The sequence below is a fragment of the Pelophylax lessonae genome (genome assembly GCF_965119305.1).
Source record: "Pelophylax lessonae genome assembly, chromosome: 4".
In the NCBI taxonomy this organism is placed as follows: domain Eukaryota; kingdom Metazoa; phylum Chordata; class Amphibia; order Anura; family Ranidae; genus Pelophylax; species Pelophylax lessonae.
Genome location: NC_138771.1, coordinates 492,276,328 through 492,302,317, shown reverse-complemented (window position 1 = coordinate 492,302,317; position 25,990 = coordinate 492,276,328). Strand labels below are relative to the sequence as shown.

Below are 25,990 nucleotides of genomic sequence, written 5' to 3'. Positions count from 1 at the left end.
TATAATATGAGGTCAAATCTAAACACTTTCAATTTGTATGCAATCAGGCAGGCCCTTGCACTACATAGTTGAAGGTAAATCTAAAGGAAATCTAACCACAAAAGTTGTATAGTGTGTATCCAGCTTTAGGCTGGAGTGTTTTCCAGGACAACATTAGGGACATCATAGGGATTGTGGTAGGTACTGAATTGCAGCAATTTGAATCACACTCTGGCCTCTCCACCTGTGGCAAGTCCCAGCCCTCCTCTTCCTTCACCTCAATGTAAAGCTCACAGATGGGTGAAGTGTGCCAAGCAGAGGGGTTCTGTCACAAGAGCCTCCACAAGAAAACCATGTAGGAAAGTTAGAGGACCAATGCAGAGCCTTTAATTGTGCCTCATATGCTTGGTCATGTGATATCAAGGAGGAATGCATGGGCCAATGTCTCTGCATCAGCTGCTTTGTAATCCTTTGAGACAGCACCACTTAATACATATTTCCTAATTGTAAAAGTTGCAATGGGGTAGTAAAGGGGACAGAAAAGGGACCCCAGAAAGGTTCTGTAAAATTGGGGCTGGGTAAAAAGGGGTGTCAACTGCCCAAAATTTGCTTCCAATGTCGGTAGGTACACCAATGGCTGGAAAAGTGAGGACTGCATCAACCTATTAGTTGTTGAAGAGGTGAAGTTGGAACAGTTGGGAGTACTAAGCTTTGTTACCATGTCTTGGTCTATACTCTAACCAGATAGGGAATGGCCTAAAGAAATCTGGAAAAGGTTAGGGAATAGGAAACTGGGTGGCAGGAGCCCAGAATTGGGTTTCAATAGCTGTGGAAACACCTGGAACTCTGAAACAGGCAGAATCTGATGTCTTTGGGTCATTATAGCTACTTAGCAATAGCAGAAGAGACCCACAAAAAAATCATGCGGATTTAGAGTGAATGATGACATCAAAACCTAAATCTTGCCAACTGTAGAGCCTTTAATTTGTAGTTATGAAGAAGTTCAAGAAGGCTTTGGATAAATCTGCTAGCAGAACAGGAGATGCTGTTGAAATAAACTTTTTTATACCAGGAACAGTACTTTTGGCCTCCCCCCCCTCTCAACTCATGGGCCGGGCCCACACAGGTTCTTTCTCGTACTCCACAATGTACTCCGGGTAAGCCTGAAATCTTTCAAACACTACAAAGATGGACGGATTGTGAAATTTATCCACGCAGGAGTCATATCTCTGGCTGCTGTCTGGTTTCTGAGGTGGGCGCATCATTGTGGAATTCCCTTCGATAAAGTCCCCCACCAACACACGAGCCACAAACATTGTCCGTACTCCATTGGGAGATGGTGAGGTGTAATAGTGGGAATAGGACGCATCTCTTGCAAAGTAACTGCCTGTTGGAGAAAGATTAAATAAACTAACAACATATGAAGTACAGATTTATGGCTTCACACTTATGCCTAAAATACTACAGTCCATTTAGCCCACGTTCACATTGGTCCGCTTTGACATGCGATTTGTAGAATCGGAGACAATTGCATCGTCCAAATCAGTGCAACGCCGACTTTGCGGCGCTGCACCGATTCCCAAAAGTAGTTTCTGTACTACTTTTGACGACTTCGGAGGACGATTTTAATAGATATCTGTGCAGGAACCCACACAGATGTGTGTGAAATCGTCCCTGAAGTCAGACTGAAATGCCGGCTTGAAATCTTACGCGTTCAGCTGAACTTGCATGATTTCAAAACGACCTTAACCACTTGCCGACTGCCTATCTATCTACGTCGGCAGTCAGCCCCTCACAGGCAAAGTGACGTAGATCTCTGTCACTAGCCGGTGAGGCTCTAGGGAGCGAGCGCGAGCCGCCGGAGGCGCGCTCCTGCTCGCTCACAGACCCCCCCGCACGTGTGAGCGGCGGACCCGATGTCCGCCGCTCACTCGCGATCGTCGGTTACACCGGGAGAAAGGCAGGCGGCTAATGTAAACACAGCCGCCTGTCATCTCCCCTGTGTAACAGCAGAGATCATACAGTCCTGCTATGTAGGACCGTAGATCTCTGCTTTTACATGAAAAGCCACATCCAATCACAGTTAGAAGCATGCCCCTAGGGACACACTTAGCCCCTCCTTCTCCAATAAAGTTAACCCCTTCCCTGCCAGTGTCATTTTTACAGTAACAATGCATATGTATAGTACTGATTACTGTAGTAATGTCACTGGTATCCCCAAAAGTGTGTCAAAAATGTCAGTCAAGGGTCCGATCTGTCCTCCGCAATGTCGCAGTCCCGCAAAAAAAAAAAAAAAAAAAAAAAAAAAAACGCAGATCGCCGCCATTACTCGTTAAAAAAAAAAAAAACAATAAAAATGACAAAAATCTTTCCCTTAGTTAGTAAACGCAATAACTTTTGCGCAAACCAATCAAAATACGCTTTTTGTGATTTTTTTTTACCAAACATATGTAGCAGAAAACAAATTGGCCTAAAATGTTAAAAAAAAATTGATTTTTACATTTTTTTGTGGGGAATTTCATATAAAAAATGAGAAAAATATTGTTCATTTTGCAAAATTGTCGCTCTTTTTTTGTTTATAGCGCATGATCAAAAAATTCGCACAGGTGATCAAATACCACCAAAAGAAAGCTCTGTTTGTAGGGAAAAAAGGACGTCAATTTCATTTGGGTACAGCGTCGCACGACCGTGCAATTGTCCGTTAAAGTCACGCAGTGCCGAAACGCAAAATAGGCCCTGGTCAGGAAGGGGGTAAAATCTTTCGGGGCTTAAGTGCTTAATGTGAACCTAGTCTTAACATGGTTTCCTATGGGTCAGGTTCACATCTGTGCATTTTATGGAAAGGGCCAGGGACGTTTTTTCTGGTTTTTGGTTCCGTAGACTTCAAGGGATCAAAAACGTGCATTGAAAAACGCAAAATGCACCTGGGTGTGAACCAGGCCTCAGAGTTAGTGGTAATAATTAGTGATCGGTATTGCCGTAATTGTTAGGGTTAACGTTCTAACCCTAACAATTACCACTATAACTAACCCTAACTCTAGTCCTCTTACACAGTGTAGGATGGCTTCATCAAACAAAGGGGTTGTAAAGTAAAAAAAAAAATAGGCTCCGCCCGCCCCCCTTAGCTCAGTGGGCGACTCTTCCCGGGGACATGCTTCCCCTCCTCGGGCTCCTCTGCATGTGGCTGCTGAGTGACTTCTCTGCCCGGTGAGTGGTGTGTCCTGCTCTGAGCAAGGCTCCCCTCCCCCACCTCTGATAACTTTCCCTGGGTTTCATAGCTGCTGCAGAGCTTCAAGGAGGAGGGAGGGTGGGGCTGCTGGGGGATTTAGTGCACGGCAGTGATTGGTAGCTGTAGAGTTCCCAAAACCCATATTACCCCCCTCCTGCATTTCCCCTTCCTTCCTCTCCACCCTAAAAAAATAAACCCCCCTCCCTGCCTCTACCCTAAATAACCCCCCTTCCCTGCCTCTCCACCCTTAACAGTAACCCAATAACCCCCTCCATGCCTCTTCACCCTAAACTAAAAAAACCCCTCCCCGCCTCTCCAACCTAAATAACACCCCCCCTGCCTCCCTACCCTAAACAATAACCCCCCTCCCTGCTTCTCCACCCTAAACAATAACCCCCCCCCCTACCTGCTTCCCCACCCTAAACAAAATAACCCCCTACCTGCCACTCCACCCTAAACAATAACTGCTGTGTTTAATGATGGGGTTAGTATGGGGGGCATTATGGAAAAGAGGTCCTGTGTAATGATGGGGGAGGGATGGTGGTAGGGGTAGGTGGTTTTTATTTAACCATGCCCCTTAATCCCCTCCCACTTTTTAGAATCTGGGCACACCCACTTTTTGGCACAACATGCACGCTTACATCAGCCTCAAGTGTCCCTCATTCTAAAATTGAGAGGTATATGAATGCTTCAGAAGCAGGAGATCCTTGCACTGCAGGTCCTCAGTACAACTTCCCCTCCAGCAAAGAGAACAGTGAGCATCACAGGAATTATATAAAATCTCACAATGAACCTGATTAGACTTGCTGAACTAGCTGTGCCTTGGATAATCCCACACTCCAAATATACTGTACAGCTAGGAGGCTATAGCATAGGAAGTGCACTGCATTATAGATATTCCCTATAACACCTTCACTCTATGGGTTTAGGTCCACTCTAATTTAGCTTACTTACTTGTGGTAACTGATAGTGGGAGTATGAGTTTAGAGACACTGGGAGAGATTTATCAATTCTGTTGAACAGCATGGCAATGCTAAACTGAAGCAGTGATATACTTTGTATATGAAATGTCATAGACACACCTTGGATTATGTTGCAGTCATCATAGTGCAATGTTTTGGAACTGTGCAAGGACCTCTTCATCAGACATCTAACAACACACGCACGTGGTATGCTGACAACATTTCATTTACGTTCTAGTCAGTGTCAGCTGTCAGAGCATCCCACCCAAAGAGGTCTATTCTGGTACACTATGCAAGGGGAATATGCGATTTAGATTTACTATAACATTGCAGCATGATTCACAAATTCACCCCTCTGCTGCTCTAAAACAGAACTGTGACAATATAAAGCCTGCACAACCACTTTGTATGTTGGTTCAGACCAAACTTTGACTGTCCAGGTAATAGGATGAATGTCTAAACTTTCACTAGTTTGGTCCTGTTTAGTGGGAGCTGAAAACTTACCGTTAGTTCACCGGTAACGGCTTTTCTCTTCAATCCTTCCAGGACGGCCTACATTTGGGAGATTGTGGCTCCGCCTCACAGGAAACACAACTAATTTTCAGCTGTTTGAAAGGGTCCCACCCATCCTTAGCTCCAGTAATAGGAAAGTAGTTTTCAACCGAACTTTAAGGAATATAGTCAATCAAACAGCTACATATATATACATTTATATATACATATTCTTTTAGAACTCACCACCACACAGGGCGGGAAGTAGGCCGGCCGTCCTGGAAGGATTGAAGAGAAAAGCCGTTACCGGTGAACGGTAAGTTTTCTCCTTTCATCCTTCCAGGACGGCCTACATTTGGGAGGATAATAAAGGAATCCATACTGGCCTACCTTAGGGCGGGACCACTGCCTGTAAAACCTTTCTGCCAAAGGCAAGGTCTTGTTGCGACAGTACTTCCACACAATAGTGTTTTAGGAATGTATCTTGACTGGACCAGATGGACACATGGTGGACTGCTCCTAGGATGCTTACTTGAAAGGAGGGTATCACTGACTCTGTCTGAACAACCTTTCTCCTTCAGGACTTGGCGCTCACTACCCAGGCTGTTTTACCTGTGGCCTGGGGTGAAATAAGAGTCCTTTGTATTAACAGATCTGGAACTTCCGTTAGTTTCCAAGGAGCGGTCACTGATGGGGATATCAGTCGCGAACCACCATCTCTTTGGCCCCCAAGGGGCAATCACTATGAGACGCAGTTGCAGCCATCCACTGAGTCTCTGTATGATTCTTGGAATCAGATTTTGAGGAGGAAAGGCATATGCTCGCCTAGCGTGCCATGGCTGTGCTAGGGTATCCAAGCCTACCATATCCTTTTGTTATGTCCAGGCGAGGACCTGGTTTTACTTTTTGCTCTGTCAAGTGGCAAACATATCCACTTCCGGTTTACCAAACATTTGGACTAGAAGTTGAAAATATTCTGGGATTCAGTTCCCATTCTGTCCGTTTGATGACAGGACGACTGAGGAACTCCTCTTCCCAGTTGTCCTTCCCTTTTATAAAGGGACTTTTGTCTAGGGACTTCTGTCTCTTGTTCCAAGAGAGCAGGTGGAAATATTGAAGGTCTCGTGAGTGTAGTTGGGCCACTCTACAGCTGGGATACAAGCTGTAATCCGACCAAACATCCTCATGATCTGTCCCCTGTAAACACAGAGGATGAAAACAGACATTTTCCACCCGCTGTCCTATTTGCAGTCCCCACTGCGAATCCTAGGAATGCTTAGAGTTCCAGATGAATTGGAACCTGCCTGTAAGCGTCTTTTCAATCCAGAGTAGTCATAAAATCTGGGATATACAACACGACGGCATCTACTTGCGGGTTTGTACCACAATGCGTGAGAATCAAAAAATCTTTGAAGACCTAATTTCACGGTACAGGGGTATTTACCCTCTGCTCCATCCACTCTTGAATCCCCTTTAACAGGGTTTTTCTTTGAGGGATATGATACAGTTATCTCTGCCACTGGCTGAGAAGAAAAACTTCAGTCTGTATTCTCTCTGAATGATCTGGAGGACATCGGGCTGGTTGAGATGTTTTTCCATTGCAGAAAAAAAATTGGGATAACCTGTTCCCTGAGGATCTAGATAGACATCCTTCAGGTCCTGATCCACAAAAAAGATCCTTTGCCAGGCCAGGCACAAAGTCTTAACTTGGAAGAGACATCTCCTTCATAAACTTTGCACACACTGCTCTCCTAGCAGTATTCATGAGAGCCGCTGTTCTTGCAGAGGCTATAACTGACTGAACAGCTGAGTCTGTTAAGTACGACATCATACCCCCCCTATGGATAGGAAACTTTACGATGTCTTGTGAGCTTTTAATTACTGAGATAAACTCAGTAAGCTTTTTTTTTTTTTTTTGGCCAGATAGTAAGCAGGTGTCTGCTATAGCTGTAACCAAATAATAAGAATTAGCAATTCATGCCTCCTATTAACAAGTGCTCTGTCCTTATTGTGACCAGCACTCAAAAGATCTCATTTCCTAAATACTTCGTACGTGGGAAGTTATTTAGGGGAGATTACTCCTCTTTAGGTGGGGATGGTTAACTTGCAGCTACAGCTGATCAAGATAATGAATCAGAGGATCTGTGCAAGATATCACCACACCCAGTCAGTCTAAAGCTGACACACACCATCCAACTTTTGTTGGTAGATTTCCTTCAGATTTACCCTTTTCAATGTAGTGCAAGGGCCTGCCATTGCATACAAATTGAAAGTGTTTAGCCTGGTTGGGTCTTGGCTCATGACCCCGCAATTTTTTATTTACGAGCATAGCCCAGTACACCACAGTTTCCAGGAAAAAGAGATTTTTGTCCTTTATTTTGGAACATTTTTTCTCTTTAATTCTGTTACCGCCCGAGCCCTCCTTACTTAGTTAAGGACCTGGGCTGGCTAGTGTCTTTCCTTGAATCTCGTTTATTCCTTGTTTGCAGAGGAAATGTCTTTGAGATTCTGAAAAGTGGAAAGAGTCCTGCTCTAGAGACATACATTCCAGAGCAGACAGACTATCTTAATCTGTGATCACAAGCGTTAAGCTCTGATGAGTAGCAGCTGTAGTCCACAAGGACTGGATTAGGCAACCCTCCTGCACTGATTTAAGAAAAATTTCATTAAAACAGATACTCTCAGCCAATTTATCAACACATATATGGCTCAAAGGGTTTGTGTGCAAGGCTTTAAAACAGACTACTCCACAGTACCGCACTTCCAGCATGTTTGTGCTATTAAAGTAGAGGAGGCTCTGACAGAGGCCTTCTGGGCCGAGGAACGACCTGCAACAATAAAAGAGAGAAACAAAGCGATTAACTCGCTCTCTTATTTAACATATGTGCTACTCCCAGACACAGATTGTTAACAGGGCTGTCAGTAAGGGAACAATTAAAGGCTTGCTGATCCTAGATCGTATGCAGCAGTAGGCCTCATTATCCGGTAAATTTCACTTACCCGGTCTCATGTCCCTGCAGTCACCTGTGCATTGACTTATTCCCCTACGGGATGCGTTGTGCTTTGGTCTCTTTTTGGGCAATTTACAGCCCCTTCGTAGCCGGAGATTATGCCATGAACATCACATGGACCCGGCGTCTCCTCCATGCAGCGCTCTCTCCCAGGCATCGCTGTCCGGTCTTCACAGCGAGGCTTGCGGCGCGCTCCTTGGCGGAAAAGTTTTCACCGGCGAAATCCTTACCGCTTTAGAGGAGCTAATGGAGGAGACTTCCTGCAGAGACAAGCAGGACTTCAGGTATGAGGGACCTTCACCATAAGGCAAACCGCACTACCTGGTATGTTTGGCGAACTGAAAGCTCCTATTTCAAGGACGCAGCTAGGGAGGAACCTGCTATTAGGCCGACCGAAGCTGCCTTCCAGGGGTACCATCTTGGCCAGCTATTTGCCTCAGGTTAGTAAAAAAACAAACGTTCCGATGTGAGGTTGGAAACACAACTGAACTGGAGCTAAGGATGGGTGGGACCCTTTTAAACAGCTGCAAATTAGTTGTGTTTCCTGTGAGGCGGAGCCACAATCTCCCAAATGTAGGCCGTCCTGGAAGGATGAAAGGAGAAAATGATATAGAAGCGGCATTTCTACTATACAGTATCTCACAAAAAAGTGAGTACACCCCTCACATTTTTGTAAATATTTTATTATATCTTTTCATGTGATAACACTGAAGAAATTACACTTTGATACAATTTAAAGTAGTGACTGTACAGCTTGTATAACAGTGTAAATTTGCTGTCCCCTCAAAATAACTCAACACACAGCCATTAAAGTCTAAGCCGCTGGCAACAAAAGTGAGTACATCCAAAAGTGAAAATGTCCAAATTGGGCCCAATTAGACATTTTCCCTCCCTGGTGTCATGTGACTCGCTAGTGTTACAAGGTCTCAGCTGTGAATGGGGAGCAGGTGTGGTAAATTTGGTGTTATCGCCCTCACTCTCTCTCATACTAGTCACTGGCAGTTCAACATGGCACCTCAGGGCAAAGAACTCTCTGAGGATCTGAAAAAATGAAATGTTGCTCTACATAAAGATGGCCTAGGCTATAATTGCCAAGACTCTGAAACTGATCTGCAGCATGGTGGCCAAGACCATACAGTGGTTTAACAGAACAGGTTCCACTCAGAACAGGCCTGGCCATGGTCGACCAAAGAAGTTGAGTGCTCGTGGTCAACATCATATTCAGAGATTGTCTTTGGAAAATAGACGTATGAGTGCTGCCAGCATTGCTGCAGAGGTTGAAGGGGTGGGGGGTCAGCCTGTCAGTGCTGAGAGCATACGCCGCACACTGCATCAAATTGGTCTGCATGGCTGTCGCCCCAGAACAAAGCCTATTCTAAAGATAATGCACAAGAAAGCACGCAGTTTGCTGAAGACAAGCAGACTAAGAACATGGATTACTGGAACCATGTCCTGTGGTCTGATGAGACCAATATGAACTTATTTGGTTCAGATGGTGTCAAGCGTGTGGCGCCAACCAGGTGAGGAGTACAAAGACAAGTGTCTTGCCTACAATCAAGCAAGGCGGTGGGAGTGTCATGGTCTGGGGCTGCATGAGTGCTGCCAGCACTGGAAAGCTACAATTCATTGAGGGAACCATGAATGCCAACATGTACTGTGACATACTGAACCAGAGCATGATCCCCTCCCTTTGGAGACTGGGTATTCCAACATACTAATGACCCCAAAACACACCTCCGAAACAACCCCTGCCTTGCTAAAGAAGCTGAGGGTAAAGGTGATGGACTGGGCCAAGCATTTCTCCAGACCTAAACCCTATTGAGCATCTGTGGGGCATCCTCAAACTGAAGGTGGAGGAGGACAAGGTCTCTAACATCCACCAGCTCTGTGATGTCATCATGGAGGAGTGGAAGAGGACTCCAGTGGCAACCTGTGAAGCTCTGGTGAACTCCATGCCCAAGAGGGTTAAGACAGTGCTGGAAAATAATGATGGCCACACAAAATATTGACACTTTGGGCCCAATGTGGACATTTTCATTTAGAGCCCAATGTGGACATTTTCATTTAGAGGTGTATTCACTTTTGTTGACAGTGGTTTAGACATTAATGGTTGTGTGTTGAGTTTTTACATTGTAGCAAAGTGTCGTTTCTTCAGTGTTGTCACATGAAAATATATAATACAATATTTACAAAAATTTGAGGGGTGTACTCACTTTTGTTAGACACTGTATCTACATACGCCCCAAATTGTCAAAATACAATTGTTATGGAGATTAAAAGTGAGGTGTAAACTTCTGAAAAGGGGTACAGACAGCAAAACAAACTTTACAGGGGTGTTAATACTTCCCTATGCTATCCAAAAAACATAAAAAATATTTTTTTGGCTGGATCCACACTTAAAAAAATGTACCTGTTCCCACTTACATATAAATTCAATTTAAGAACAAACCTACAGACCCCATCTTGTTTGTTATCAGCTTTCTGCGGTCATGCATGGGTTACTCAGGAAAGGGGGGGGGGGGGGTTGGCATCTTATATATCCCTAGCAAATCACTTACGGCACCGGCTCTTTTGACTTAAACATAAGCAAAGGAGCATTGATAATAGTAACATTATTGGCCAAATATGACCACTTGCCATATATGGACAAGAACATTGCCCAAATATGACAAAGGACATATTTGATCAAGGATGTCACCGTTGTCACCCTCTTACTATATAAAGCGGACTTGAGTTGCTGTCATTCAGGGAGGAGTAGCATTAGGATCTATTGTGTGTACCGAGTTTTTGCACATGGATTGCTTCCAGCATCATGAATGGTGATGAGTTTGCAACAAGGGACTTTTCAAACCTTTGGCTGTCTATTTCTAGGTTACTTTTTTTTTTTAAATTTTGTGAATGAGTACTCCTTACTCAAGTGCGAATAGCACTTCCCACAGACCAACCTTTTCCATATACAGTGCCATGACTGCCACATGTACGCCAATCAAAACTCTCTTCACAGATGGCATCGACATTGGCATAATCCGTTCCATGGAAGAGCTGGCGCTCAGCCTTGTTCATGTCCAAGTTCCTGTTAGTCATTTGATCCTTTTGCCTAAGACACAAAAACAAGGAAAAAAATTACTGTAATGAAAGTGAAAGTCCAACTCCCTACACCCCTTTCCAATTCTCCCCATTTCAGCTCCCTGCCTGCTTTCATTTCAGCTCCCCTATCTGCATCCCACTCAATCTTCCTGCATCCCTCTATCTTGCTGCAATCTACTCCAGCTCCCGTCATCATTGTGCACCACCATTTCTAAACCCTACTCCACCTCTGTCTACCTCCATTCATTCCTTTGTATTCACAAATATAGATTGATGGTCTCAGTGTGAAGGCCCATGGCCTGTATTGATTGATGCTAGAAAAGAAGTGTGAAGCCATTTTGGCCTATTTTGTAAAGAAGGAGGATGCGCAATCAGCTAAATGATCATTGAGTAATTGTAACTTGCAGTTTACAGAACAGGTGCAAAGTTCAAATCAATAATGCAAATTAAGGTAAGAATGGCAAAGGAAACAGAAGTGCGGTGAACCAATAAGCCGATTCAGTGTTCACCAGTTTTAGTAAATCATGTGTGTGTGTTTGTACACACTGTGGTGAAAAACGTATTTGCCCCCTTGCTGATTTTTTATTTTTTTGCAAATTATTCACACTTAAATGATTTAGATCATCAAACAAGATTACCCAAGTAAATACAAAGCGCAGTTTTTAAATGATGATTTCATTTAAGGGAAAAAGCTGTTCAGACAGATGGGAGAAAAGTTATACTCTTTGGAAGGTGAGCGTCCCGCTACATCGGGTGTAAAACTAACACAGCATTTTATAAAACGAACATCATACCAACAGTCAAACATTGTGTTGGTAATGTTATGGCCTGGGGATGCTTTGCAACTTCAGGATCTGGATGACTTGCTATCATTGATGAAACCATGAATTCTGCACTCTACCATCTACCAGAAAACCCTGCAGGAGAATGTCCAGCCATCAGTTCATGCCCTTTACCACTTTAAGACCGGAAGATTTTGCTGCTTAATGACCAGGCCCGATGTTGCGATTCGCTACTGCGTTACTTTAGCTGACAATTGTGCGGTCGTGCAACGCTGTATCCAAATAAAATTGACGTCCTTTTTTTCCCACAAATAGAGCTTTCTTTTGGTGGTATTTTATCACCTGTGTGATTTTTATTTTTTGCGCTATAAACAAAAAAATAGCGACAATTTTGAAAAAAAAGAATAATATTTTTCACATTCTGCTATATGACATTCTCAAAAAAAAAAATGTGAAAATCAAAATTTAACATTTTAAGCCAATTTGTTTTCTGCTACATATTTTTGTTAAAAAAAATAAATAAATAAATAAATCGCAATAAGCGTATTTTGATTGGTTTGCACAAAAGTTATTGCGTCTACTTACTACAGGAAAGATTTATGTTATTTTTATTGTTTTTGTTTTTTTTTTCACTAGTAATGGCGGCGATCTGCGATTTTATGCAGGACTACGACATTGAGGCGGACAGATCGGACCCCTAACTGGCATTTGTGGCACTTTTGGGGGTACCAGTGACATTACTACATTAATCAGTGCTAAAAATATGCACTGTTACTGTAATAATGCCATTGGCAGGGAAGGCGTTAATACTATTGGTGATCAAGGGGTTAAATGTAAGCCTAGGGGAGTGATTCTAACTGTGGGGGGGTTGGGCTTGTGAGATAACCATAGAGACATGCGATCCTATATAGCAGGATTGCATGGTCTCTGTGATCATCTCAGGGAGAAGGCCGGACGGCTGTGTTTACATCACCCGTCCTTCTCTGTCAGCGGGGAGAGATTGCCGGTGTCAGGCGGCAATCGGAGCCACCTGACACTCGCACTGGCTTCCCAGCTGACGAACGGGGGTGGGAGTGCGCTGCCAGCAGCGTGGGCCTCGCCCCCTAGCTCCTCCCAGGTAAGCGCCGTACATGTATGGGATTTTGCCTGGGAGAGCCACCCTGCTGCAGTACATCTGCGGCGGCTGGTCGTCAAGTGGTTAAGCTCAAGCGCACTTGGGTTATGCAGCAGGACAATTATTCTAAATTCACCAGCAAGTCCACCTATGATTGGCTAGAAAAAACAAAATAAAGGTTTTGGAGTGGCTTAGTCAAAGTCCAGACTTAAATCCTATTGCGATGCTATGGCATTATCCTAAACAGGCCATTCATGCTTGAACATTCTCCAATGTGGCTGAATTAAAACTGCAAAGAAGAGTTGGGCCAAAATTCCTCCACAGTGATGTGAAAGATTCATTGCCAGTTTTCGTAAATGCTGGATTGCAGTTGTTGCCAAGGGTAGCATAACCAGTTATTAGGTTTAGGGGGCAACTCTTTTTTCACCTAGGGTCTAAGGTTTGGACAGCTTTTTTCCCTTAATAAATTAAATCATCATTTAAAAACTGCATTTTGTATTTACTCGGGTTAGCTTTGTGTAAATCAAAATTTGTTTGATGATGATTTAAATGTGATAAAAAAATAAAAATCAAGAAGAGGGAAAATACTTTTTCTCAGCACTGTATACACACAAACTAAAATATTAGACACACACAGACACTCCAGCGCATTTGAACTCTCACCTACGTTAACTATTGTAGAGGATGACCATAAATCGACCAAATGTAATAGTCTATAGTGAGAGAGGTATCCCACAACTCCTTTGCACAGAACGCTCTTGGGAAAGACCAAGCTGAAGCAAGGAGACAAGACAGATGGAAATAGGTTAAAAACTGGGTAATATACATTTTAAAAAAAAATATGTCATTTGCATCAAAGTAACCTGCATTCTTTCTGATAAACAACGGCAGGAAGGATGTAGGTTACTTTGAAGTAAGTGACTGACTGTGAAAACAGTTTTTAACCTATTCCTGCACCATTGTCTCTTTTCTTCAAAATGGCAAAGGAGTATGCATGCGCTGCAGAAGTTCACCACAAAGATGAATATGAAAGCTGCAAAACTATGGACTCTTCACAGCAATATACCTTTGGCTTAATCATGGTAACGTGGCTGCAAAGCGAGGTTTTTATAACTTTGTAGCAACAGAGTCTAACTGAAAATCAATACTGTAAGAAAAAAAAAAAAAAAAAGCACAGCACAGAACACAACTACTTGTACTTCTTCTTAACCAGTTCCTGTCCAATTCGGACCTTCTTCTACATGTAAAAATTAGCAATTTTCTTTTGGCTAGAAAACAACTTCGAACCCCCAAAAATTATTATATATATATATATATATATATATATATATATATATATATATATATATATACGTCGAAGCTATAGAGAATAAAATGGTGGATGTTGCATATTTTTGCAATATTTGTGCAGCGGTTTTTCAAATAAATTTTTACATTTTTAGGGGAAAAAAAATACACTTTAATAAATCCTATTGCACAAAAACACAATACAATAGCCAATTGTTTGGTAAAATCTAAAAAGGTCACACTTTAAAATTGTGTTCACCCATGGAATGACACCAAACAACAGTATCTAAAAATCTTTATAGGCTTCCAGTTTAGAGTTACACAGGAGGTCTGGCACTAGAACTATTGCTCTCACTGCGATATTAACTCTGCAGGGTGCCCAAACTTTTGCAGACGCCATTTTTTTGTTTTCGGTTTGTTTTCTGATGGAAATAAAATATAACTTTTGTTAACATATTATAAGAATGTCTCATCTGTAATTTGATGCCTTTTGGAGATTTTTCCATCTTTCCTTGGCACATTAAAACAAATTTTTACCTGGTTTGCCCAAACTTTCGATCCCCACTATATATATATATATATATATATATATATATATATATATATATATATATATATATATATATATATATATATATATATATATATATATATATATATATATACACACACACACACACACACACACACACACACACACACACACATGTACACACACACACACACCACTGCTTGCCTGCATATTCCCCCTCTCTCGAATGAATACAATGAATACTCCTGAATCTCTGCAGTCTCCTGTTATCTCTGCCCTCATCCAGCCCCCTACAGAAGCTCTCATTGGCTCTCATACGACTCACCCCTTCTCCCTGGCTGGCAAACTCTCACGAGAGTGAGAGAGAGAGTTGTGCATGATGGCACTAGCCTAGGGTTTTTACCAGACAAGAAAGAGGAAGTGGCCTGTATAAGGTATTTACTGGCAGAAAAAAAAAGTTAAAACAACAAGGGCAGAGGATTAAGAGCCGGTTCACACTGAGGCGATCCCACTCTGCTCGACTTGTGGAGGAGACTTGTCAGTCCCGTGCACCACGACTTCGGAGCGACTTGCAGGGACTTCACATAATGGAAGTCTATGCAGGGGTGTTGCTAGGTGGGAAAAAGACCAGGGGCTTCAGCCCGAAGATAAATTTGATAACCCCCTCCCACATTTTAAAGAAAAGCCCCGCCCAAGCTCCTCCCATATTTAAAAGTAAGTACCGCCCAAGCTCCATCCAATGGCCCCCTCAGTCAAGGGTCAGTCAAGGGGTGGTATGGAGAGGAGTACAGGGGGTGAGAAATTGGGTGGTATGGAGAAGAGAGAAGTAAAGGGGGTCAGTCATGTGGTGGTATGGAGAGGAGTACAGGAGGTCAGTCATGGGGTGGTATGAAGAGGAGAGGAGTACAGGGGGTCAGACATGGGGTGGTATGGAGAGGAGTACAGGGGGTCAGACATGGGGTGGTATGGAGAGGAGTACAGGGGGTCAGACATGGGGTGGTATGGAGAGGAGTACAGGGGGTCAGACATGGGGTGGTATGGAGAGGAGTACAGGGGGTCAGACATGGGGTGGTATGGAGAGGAGTACAGGAGGTCAGTCATGGGGTGGTATGGAGAGGAGAGGAGTACAGGGGGTCAGACATGGGTTGGTATGGAGAGGAGTACAGGGGGTCAGACATGGGGTGGTATGGAGAGGAGAGGAGTACAGGGGGTCAGTCATGGGGTGGTATGGAGAGGAGTACAGGGGGTCAGACATGGGGTGGTATGAAGAGGAGTACAGGGGGTCAGACATGGGGTGGTATGGAGAGGAGTACAGGGGGTCAGTCATGGGGTGGTATGGAGAGGAGAGGAGTACAGGGGGTCAGACATGGGGTGGTATGGAGAGGAGTACAGGGGGTCAGACATGGGTTGGTATGGAGAGGAGTACATGGGGTCAGACATGGGGTGGTATGGAGAGGAGAGGAGTACAGGGGGTCAGTCATGGGGTGGTATGGAGATGAGAGGAGTACAGGGGGTCAGTCATGGGGTGGTATGGAGAGGAGAGGAGTACAGGGGGTCAGTCATGGGGTGGTATGGAGAGGAGAGGAGTACAGGGGGTCAGACATGGGGTGGTATGAAGAGGAGTACAGGGGGTCAGACATGGGGTGGTATGGAGAGGAGAGGAGTACAGGAGGTCAATCATGGGGTGGTATGGAGAGCTCCTCTCCATACCACCCCATGTCTGACCCCCTGTATTCCTCTTCATACAACCCCATGACTGAACCCCTGTACTTCTCTCCTCTCCATACCACCCCATGACTGACCCCCTGTACTCCGCTCCTCTCCATACCACCCTATATCTGCCCCCCTGTTCTCCTCTCCATATCACCCCATGTCTGACCCCCTGTACTTCTCTGCTCTCCATACCACCCCGTGACTGACCCCCTGTACTCCTCTCCTCTCCATACCACCCCATGTCTGACCCCCTGTACTCCTCTCCATACCACCCCATGTCTGACCCCCTGTACTCCTCTCCTCTCCATACCACCCCATGACTGACCCCCTGTACTCCTCTCCATACCACCCCATGTCTGACCCCCTGTACTCCTCTTCATACCACCCCATGTCTGACCCCCTGTACTCCTCTCCATACCACCCCATGACTGACCCCCTGTACTCCTCTCCTCTCCATACCACCCCATGTCTGACCCCCTGTACTCCTCTCCATACCAACCCATGTCTGACCCCCTGTACTCCTCTCCATACCACCCCATGTCTGACCCCCTGTACTCCTCTACTCTCCATACCACCCCATGTCTGACCCCCTGTACTCCTCTCCATACCACCCCATGTCTGACCCCCTGTACTCCTCTTCATACCACCCCATGTCTGACCCCCTGTACTCCTCTCCATACCACCCCATGACTGACCCCCTGTACTCCTCTCCTCTCCATACCACCCCATGTCTGACCCCCTGTACTCCTCTCCATACCAACCCATGTCTGACCCCCTGTACTCCTCTCCATACCACCCCATGTCTGACCCCCTGTACTCCTCTACTCTCCATACCACCCCATGTCTGACCCCCTGTACTCCTCTCCATACCACCCCATGTCTGACTATTGTCCCATCATTTTTTTTCCCTCCTCTTACATGTTATACGTGGGAACACTCACCTGCCCAACCCAACAGATCCAGCAAGCATTGTCCTGCTGTGATTTGCAGCACCTCTTCCACAGGCCTGTGAATGGAAAGCGAAGCATCCCGGTATATGTGGTGAACACATTTCAAAGTCTTAGAGACGTCATGGTACAGGAGATGGTCAGAGACTGCAGACATGGTACAGGAGATGGTCAGAGACTGCAGACATGATACAAGAGGTGGTCAAAGACTGCAGACATGATACAAGAGATGGTCAGAGACTGAGGACATGGTTCAGGAGACGGTCAGAGACTGAGGACATTAAACAGAAGATGGCCAGAGACTGAGGACATGTTACAGGAGATGGTCAGAGACTGAGGACATGATACAGGAGATGGTCAGAGACTGAGGACATGATACAGAAGATGGTCAGAGACTGAGGACATTAAACAGAAGATGGTCAGAGACTGAGGACATTAAACAGAAGATGGCCAGAGACTGAGGACATTAAACAGAAGATGGCCAGAGACTGAGGACATGTTACAGGAGATGGTCAGAGACTGAGGACATGTTACAGGAGATGGTCAGAGACTGAGGACATGATACAGGAGATGGTCAGAGACTGAGGACATGTTACAGAAGATGGTCAGAGACTGAGGACATGATACAGGAGATGGTCAGAGACTGAGGACATGATACAGGAGATGGTCAGAGACTAAGGACATGTTACAGGAGATGGTCAGAGACTGAGGACATGATACAGGAGATGGTCAGAGACTGAGGACATGTTACAGAAGATGGTCAGAGACTAAGGACATGTTACAGGAGATGGTCAGAGACTGAGGACATGATACAGGAGATGGTCAGAGACTGAGGACATGATACAGGAGATGGTCAGAGACTGAGGACATGTTACAGAAGATGGTCAGAGACTGCAGACATGGTTCAGGAGACAGTCAGAGACTGCAGAGATGATACAGGAGATGGTCAGAGACTGAGGACATGATACAGGAGATGGTCAGAGACTGAGGACATGTTACAGAAGATGGTCAGAGACTGAGGACATGATACAGGAGATGGTCAGAGACTGAGGACATGATACAGGAGATGGTCAGAGACTGAGGACATGTTACAGAAGATGGTCAGAGACTAAGGACATGTTACAGGAGATGGTCAGAGACTGAGGACATGATACAGGAGATGGTCAGAGACTGAGGACATGTTACAGAAGATGGTCAGAGACTGAGGACATGATACAGGAGATGGTCAGAGACTGAGGACATGTTACAGAAGATGGTCAGAGACTAAGGACATGTTACAGGAGATGGTCAGAGACTAAGGACATGTTACAGGAGATGGTCAGAGACTGAGGACGTGATACAGGAGATGGTCAGAGACTGAGGACATGATACAGGAGATGGTCAGAGACTGAGGACATGTTACAGAAGATGGTCAGAGACTGCAGACATGGTTCAGGAGACAGTCAGAGACTGCAGAGATGATACAGGAGATGGTCAGAGACTGAGGACATGATACAGGAGATGGTCAGAGACTGAGGACATGATACAGAAGATGGTCAGAGACTGAGGACATGATACAGGAGATGGTCAGAGACTGAGGACATGATACAGGAGATGGTCAGAGACTGAGGACATGTTACAGAAGATGGTCAGAGACTAAGGACATGTTACAGGAGATGGTCAGAGACTAAGGACATGTTACAGGAGATGGTCAGAGACTGAGGACATGTTACAGAAGATGGTCAGAGACTGAGGACATGATACAGGAGATGGTCAGAGACTGAGGACATGATACAGGAGATGGTCAGAGACTGAGGACATGTTACAGAAGATGGTCAGAGACTAAGGACATGTTACAGGAGATGGTCAGAGACTAAGGACATGTTACAGGAGATGGTCAGAGACTGAGGACGTGATACAGGAGATGGTCAGAGACTGAGGACATGTTACAGAAGATGGTCAGAGACTGCAGACATGGTTCAGGAGACAGTCAGAGACTGCAGAGATGATACAGGAGATGGTCAGAGACTGAGGACATGATACAGGAGATGGTCAGAGACTGAGGACATGATACAGGAGATGGTCAGAGACTGAGGACATGATACAGGAGATGGTCAGAGACTGAGGACATGATACAGGAGATGGTCAGAGACTGAGGACATGATAGAAGATAGAAGAGCAGTAGGGGGGCCGGAGAGCACAGGCGAAGCAGAGAGCACTGGAGGAGCTGAAGGGCACGGTGGGGTGGGGGTGGGGGACTGGAGAGTATTAAGAGGGGGTTTGGAAAGCATTGCAGGGGGGTTGGAAGGCGCAGGGGGTGGAGAGCACGGGGGGGACAGGGAGCATAGGGGGGAGGGAGATGAAAAGCACAGTGGGGAGCTGAAGAGCACCGGGGGAGGGCTAAAGAACAGGGGGCAGTCCAGTGCACTGGGTGGGGGGGGTTAAGAGCACTGAGTCGGGGATAAGAGCACTGAGTCGGGGATAAGAGCACTGAGGGTGGGGGGGGGGATAAGAGCACCGAGTGGGGGGGGAATAAAAGCACTGAGGGGGGATTAGAACACTGGAGGGGGGGGGGGGTTAAGAGCACTGGTGAGCCAGCAAAAGAAGTTGTATAGGAGGGGGATGGGGCAGCTGCATATAGAGGAATTGATCTTCCCCTATTCTTCCTGCAGGAGGGTTATTCAGCAGCTGCAGAAAGAATAGGGAAAGATGAATTCCTCTATATGCAGCTTCCCCATCCCTCTACTACCCAGCACACACACTTGAGCAATGGGCACTCACCTTCTTCCCGCCGAGGCTCCGCCCCTTCTTCCCGCCGAGGCCCCGCCCCCTTCCCGCCGCGGCTCCGCCCCCGCTAGTCCCCGGACTGAAGGAGCTGCCACTGCCTGCGGTTTACACAGTGCCCTTTACGCCACTGCATCCAGTGATTGGTGGGCGATCTGGGGCAGCCGCAAGGAAGGAGAGTGATTGCCGCTGTCAAGTAGCATTGATTTCGGGTGTGGGCGGGACCGGTATGCGGGGCTCCGCCCCATTGTTCCGTGCATAGAGAAACAGAAGCTGTCTGGGGAGGAAGGTGGGCGTGGCATACCGGCCCCGCCCACACCCGACATCAATGCTGAAACTTGACAGCTACATTCACTCTCCTTGCGGCTGCCCCGGATTGCCCACCAATCATTGTTTGTGCTTTATAAATCTTACACTGCTGAGGTATGTAGCCCGAATTCTCGGCCAAACCCAGGCTTTGGGACTCGGGGCTAATCATTTTAAAAAAGCAACAGGAGACCCGGGGCTTTTGGGGAGCACACTCGGGGCTATAGCCCAGGTCAGCCCCCCCCTGCCGACTCCACTGAGTCTATGCAAGTCGCTCCGAGGTCACCCCAAAGTAGTACAGGACCCTTTTTCTAAGTCGGAGCGACTTGTGTCGCTCCTATTAGAACGGGTCCTGTACTATTCAATGGACCGCGACCGAGCAAGACTTGTCAGGCTGACAAGTCGCGCTAGTCTGAATGGGCTCCTATTAGATGGAAAGATGAAAAAATGACTGAAGGTCCGCATTAAGTATTGTGGCAGAATTGAGGCCTCGTTACTTTTGGTGGCAAGCCTATATACAATACATTGACAATCTACGTATAAACTATTCCCACTTTAGCAAAATCATACAAATCAACAATGGATTTGTCTGGCTTTAAAAATACACCAAGGATTCAATACCTCCTGTGAAACTGAAAAGGTGTTAATTTTGCTGAAATTCTGTTCCGATATACCTGTCCAAGGCACCCACTACTCCTTTCTCTTAGAATAAAAATACCCCCTTGGATATGTAGGGAGGAGTTAACATCATCAGCCCAGGCCCTAAAGCATCTTAAGGGTTTATTCTCTTTAGAGGTAGAAAGAAATGCCAGAACCTCTGGCAGAAAAAAGTGGAAGGAAAAAATGTCGCTTGTATTGCACAAGAGTTTGAGAGTTTATGGGCATTTGCTTTTATAAGCATTTTTTTTCCCTCATAACTTTCCCCTCTGCTAATTTTTTAATGTACACTTGAAAAAGCCAAACGCTCCTAAATGCAGCATTCATGAGCATTAAGCCTTTTTTATGCCCGACCGCTCCTCTCACAAATGTGATTTTAAAAGTTATTTTTTCTGCCTCTAAATGCTCCTCTGAAAATATGCCTGTAAACTCCCTAATGTGCATGGACACATAGGATAACAGAGCTGCTTCTACAGGCGGAAAAATAAAAGCAAAACGCCTGTTTAAGCAGCATTTATGCCTAGTGTGCATGGACCCTAAAAGAACCCAAAGAGCTTTTTTTCTTTAATAAAAAGGCAAACCTACAACTGATACAGCTGCCAGAGGTTGGGGTTCTGAACACGCCACACTTTCTTCAACACATAGCCTTCGACCGTCTCAAAGAACAATGCAGCAAGGTTTGAGAACTCGGTGGATCTCCTAAATACGGAAAATTTCTGCAAAGAAAAAAAAAAAAGCAAATAATTTTCTATTTACATAGGTATGTTCAATACAGTTATAAAAAAGGAGGACTTGAAATATCAGCTTGCTGCTGTGTACCCCTTTCAGTCCTCCTAAGATTCTCAAGGCTTTGTCTAAGCACCCTGACATCTGCTGGAGGAGATTTGCTTACTCTGGTATGGTCACATTACAGCTGCAAACCTCAGCCAGTTTTTTTTTAAATTGGGAGAATAGCGTTAAGCAAGTTGCCCGAACTAAATGTGCCTGTATCTTAACCTTTTAGGCTGCATTTGTGAATATGACCAGCTTTCTTTGTACTTCTGGTTCCAAACATATATTCAGCTCATTCTTGAAATACACTACTTCTGGTTGCCTCTGGTTAGGACTCAAAACTGTTTAAGGCTAGGTTCACACTGCTGTCATATGATTTTGATCTGACTTTGGTTGGTTTCACAAGGGCAATCTGATCGGGTCCACCTGTCAGTTTTTCAGGCGGACCTGATCTGACCATCCATTGTTCTCTCTGGGAAAGCGGATGTCAGCGGACACCCGCCGGCATCCTATCTGATCTTGTATGCAAAAACAGATGGATGGGAGATCCATTCCCCATCTGTCTGGAGGATCAGATCGGATGACAGTCAGATGGAAAAGGACAGGCGGTCCGTTTGCGTCCAACTGCCCCCATAGAGAACAGTGGGCTGTGTCTGCTCTGCATAGCAGAGCGGACGCAGACCTGTCATCCGCCTGCTCAGCGGGGATAAACTTAGAGACCCCCTGCTGAACAGATGGATCTGCTTTAAGGAGTCTGCGCTGTGTTAAAGGGGCCTTTCAGTGCGATAATGTAGCACAAGTTGAATGCTACTTTGAAGTGGTTTGCATGTTCTTTGAGACCAAAATCATGCTGGAATCACACCAAAGTAATACAGTAACCTTTTCCAAAATTTTTCTGTGCAGAGTTGCATTGAGGTGAGCAAGCAACATTGAAAACATTTGGATTTCAAGTGTCATGTGGTTCTGTGTGATTTAAGTCACATCTGAAATCGAATGAAAGTGTCATAATCAGAATAGTCACATGGCTCTGGAGAAGACCAGATCATTCCAGGGCCTTCATTTCAGTGAGAGCTTTCTCTTGGCCTGCTGGCAATACAGAGGATCCATCTCATACCACAACACAGTGTTTGCCCAAACACAGCTCTTATTTTTCCAGCATTGTTATTTTGAAAGTAATACCGTATTTCAGGTTCAATTAGGCACTGGTGGCTTCTTATATCTCATAGGCTTTGCATCAAAATATCTCATACCCGATACCCGCTGTTTGGTATGGTCCCCAGGTCCCAGTGGGGTGGATAGCTTCCTGCCTGAGGAGAGAAGGCCCGTGGATTCTGGTTTAAGTCATCTTCTGTTGGATTTATGCTGTGAAATATGCATAAAAAAAAAAAAAAAAGAAGACAGAATTCATGCTTTAGCTATGGCGACTTCAAGCAACAGCTACAACTCCTCCATCAGCTCAGTATATTAAGAAGGTCCTTAGACTAAGGTTACACTGTCCCAGAGACAGACTACATTGTGAGTGGTCTGTGCCAGTGAATTGGGAACCCCCAGGTTTGTCCTAGGGACCTGGGCACTATACAGCAATTATTGCAGCGTGGAGTTGGTACATGCCGAATGTGCAAGGAGTGCTTTCCTTCAGAGAAGCTACCAGTAGTTTATTGCTAAAGTGCTATATTACTACGAGTCCTATTAAGCCATTGTGTGCTATGTGTCAAATGTAGTGTAAAATATTATCATCCAGGTCTCATTAGGATTTCAGTGCCCAATAAGAGAAGCCAGTCTCCACAAAATGGCCCCCTGGATCCCATGACATGGGACAACCTAGCCCCAAATGAGTTCCTGCCAGCCTGAGGAAGTGAAGGCTCCCTCTTCAGGTCAGTGGCTATACTGCAGCACTGCACCTGCCTACATGTTACCTTCCTTTCACCAAGTTCACATCATTATTCAGAAATTTGGGTCTCCGGCGCACTTCTCTCTCCGTTTTTAAAAGCAGGTTTTTTTGCTTCATCTCTGAAAAGGAAACCATACCCTCAACTTCAAAGAAATAAAAAAAATAAAAACAATTATTTCATTTTGTATTCATTCAAGCAAACTGAATTAGTTCATTCACATAAATGCCAGTATAGGTTAATAAACGCCTTGTTTATGAAGGTGGAGCTGCATGTAGGCAGCCCACATTTCTCTACAGTGATGCGGTGGCTGTACCGAGATAAGCGCTCAGTCTAATGTGACAAGTATGCACAGGTGCGTTCAGGCAGTGTGCGATCTGGGCTCCTCATCTGTCCCTGTAGGCAGCTCAAGCCATATAAACACGGTGCTCATTCACACTGTATGGGCCACAGCACACCATGGACAAGGCCTAAAAGTGCCCAAATAGGTCTTTATATTAGTGAACAAGATATTCTGTCTTAAGTTATCTACTACTCCCAAGCTGCCAATTATAATATACCCTCCCTAGGCAATAAACACACAACTAAAATACCCATCCAGTGCTAACCCCTATTAAATATGCAAAAGATAAATAAATACCATAAGTTAAGATAAGCAATGGCTCCAGTAATTCACATGGTGCAAGAGTCCACAAACTGTGAAAAACAGTTCTTCCTCATATTCCATCCATCTTCCATAAAAAGACCATCTTCAATGAGCCCTACAATTTGCACTCCCCCTCACAATATTGTTCAACTAGGTGCCAAACTGTGCTTTTAGTATAACTCACCAGATCCACATGACCCTTTATCTCTAAGGTGGTCATGAAAGATTTTGGTTTCTGCAAAGCACCTCTCAAAGCCCTCCTTTCCTCTTTGGCTCTTCTCTCCAGGTCATATATTCTTTCCACAGTTCACCACTACAAGCCATGTATTAAACATGGGAATATCCACTACAAGCCATGTATTAAACATGGGAATATTCTCATTAGTATAGTTTTTTTTTACACTGTTATTGCTTATACAGTGATGGTCACTGTATAAGCAATAGTTTCAGCTGTCATGAATGGGTTTTCCATTCATGAACAGTTTGCTTATGGTTGTGATCTGTTATTTGCTACAGCTAAATCACATGGTACAGGTAGCCAGGTACCATGTGATTGTGGTGGGCCAATCACAGATCAAAACAAAAAGTAAGTTATTAATGAATTGAAAGCCATTCATGACAGGTCATTTACATTATTATCACGTGAATGATACGACAAATCATACAGATCAAATGATACCCAGTTACCAGTAACAGTAATCCACTGTTCGTTGGACACAGCGGTCACAGGAAGAGGGCGCAGTGCTGCTGCCCCGCCACAGTTATTGTACTGTGGCGTGGCGGCAAGTGGTAAAGATGTGACATGAGACACCTCCCACCAACCTGGATGTGGCTGATTGGTACAGTTTACAGTGGTGAATAGGATTACTTTAAAGAGGAATTTGCCAAGGTTTTAAAATGGGAGTTGTTTACCTTTATATTTCAATACATTTTTTTTTTTTATGTTACGCTTTGAGAATATTCCTGTGTGTGACGCCCCTGCTCCGGCTGGCCAATTTTAGTATATGGCTCAGCTGTAGCCAACTGAGCTGCAATTTATTTCTCAGGTCTGTTCAGGCTTTTCTTAAACCCGGTGGCTGATTGCGCCTGTCTGCTGCTGGAAGAAATGTTCCAGCAATAGTGTGGGGAGATCACTGGGTTATGAAGAGTTATCTGATCCTAGTCAATCCATGGAAGACTGACCAAGAAGGTGAGGCTGGGGTAAGATAAATATTTGGAAGGATCTATTCAGTTTCTCTCTTCCCTGGGGGCTCCCCCCCCCGCCTAGGAGGGGGCATGTGTGTACATTTTTGTTAGAGAAAGGCCGGGTTATAAATCTTTCTTTTTTGCCATCTATGTCCAAATGGGGAGATATCTCTTCTCTTCTTGTCCCATAGGCCCAACAGAATGTGAGAAGAAACCCCTTCAAAGCGTGGGAATCCCTGGTTGTCAGCAGGGTCATCAGAATTAATGTCCCCTTTGGAAGATTCTTGTTAAAGGCAACAACCCAACATTAGGAGTTTTTTCACTTTCACTCTTAGTGATCATGGTAAACAAAACAGGACAAATAGAGAAGGTGAATTTCCCCTAAGGAGGGAACAGACAGCAAAAAAACCTGACAGGTCCTCCCCTACTTTAGTCCTACCTTTCTCCCTTCCCTCCTAACTTTTACAAAATTTTTTGAATTGGATGCAAATGCAAACACATACTGTCAAGTTGAGGAAGCTACTGTATGTGCCTACAGTTTGTAATTAAAGGGATTGTAAAAAGGCAAAAGGTTTTTTTTTTTGCATAAAGATAAAGCCTTTTTGTGTGCAGCAGCCCCCAAGCACCCCCTAATACTT

The 25,990-nt window shown here is 44.9% G+C and overlaps 1 protein-coding gene across 1 annotated transcript in view; it reads right to left on the bottom strand.

Moving 5' to 3' along the window:
* Positions 1 to 939: 939 nt before the first annotated feature.
* LOC309553688 (protein mono-ADP-ribosyltransferase PARP12-like) overlaps positions 940 to 25,990 on the bottom strand; it is a 95,761-nt gene continuing 70,710 nt past the window's right edge. The window contains exons 5-9 of the mRNA XM_082255039.1: positions 23,549 to 23,642; positions 22,883 to 22,994; positions 21,447 to 21,577; positions 10,619 to 10,770; positions 940 to 1,366 (exon numbers count right to left, since the gene is read on the bottom strand). Coding sequence (XP_082111165.1) covers positions 1,080 to 1,366; positions 10,619 to 10,770; positions 21,447 to 21,577; positions 22,883 to 22,994; positions 23,549 to 23,642 — 776 coding nt within the window. The 3' untranslated portion in view covers positions 940 to 1,079. The remainder of the gene's footprint in view (positions 1,367 to 10,618; positions 10,771 to 21,446; positions 21,578 to 22,882; positions 22,995 to 23,548; positions 23,643 to 25,990) is intronic.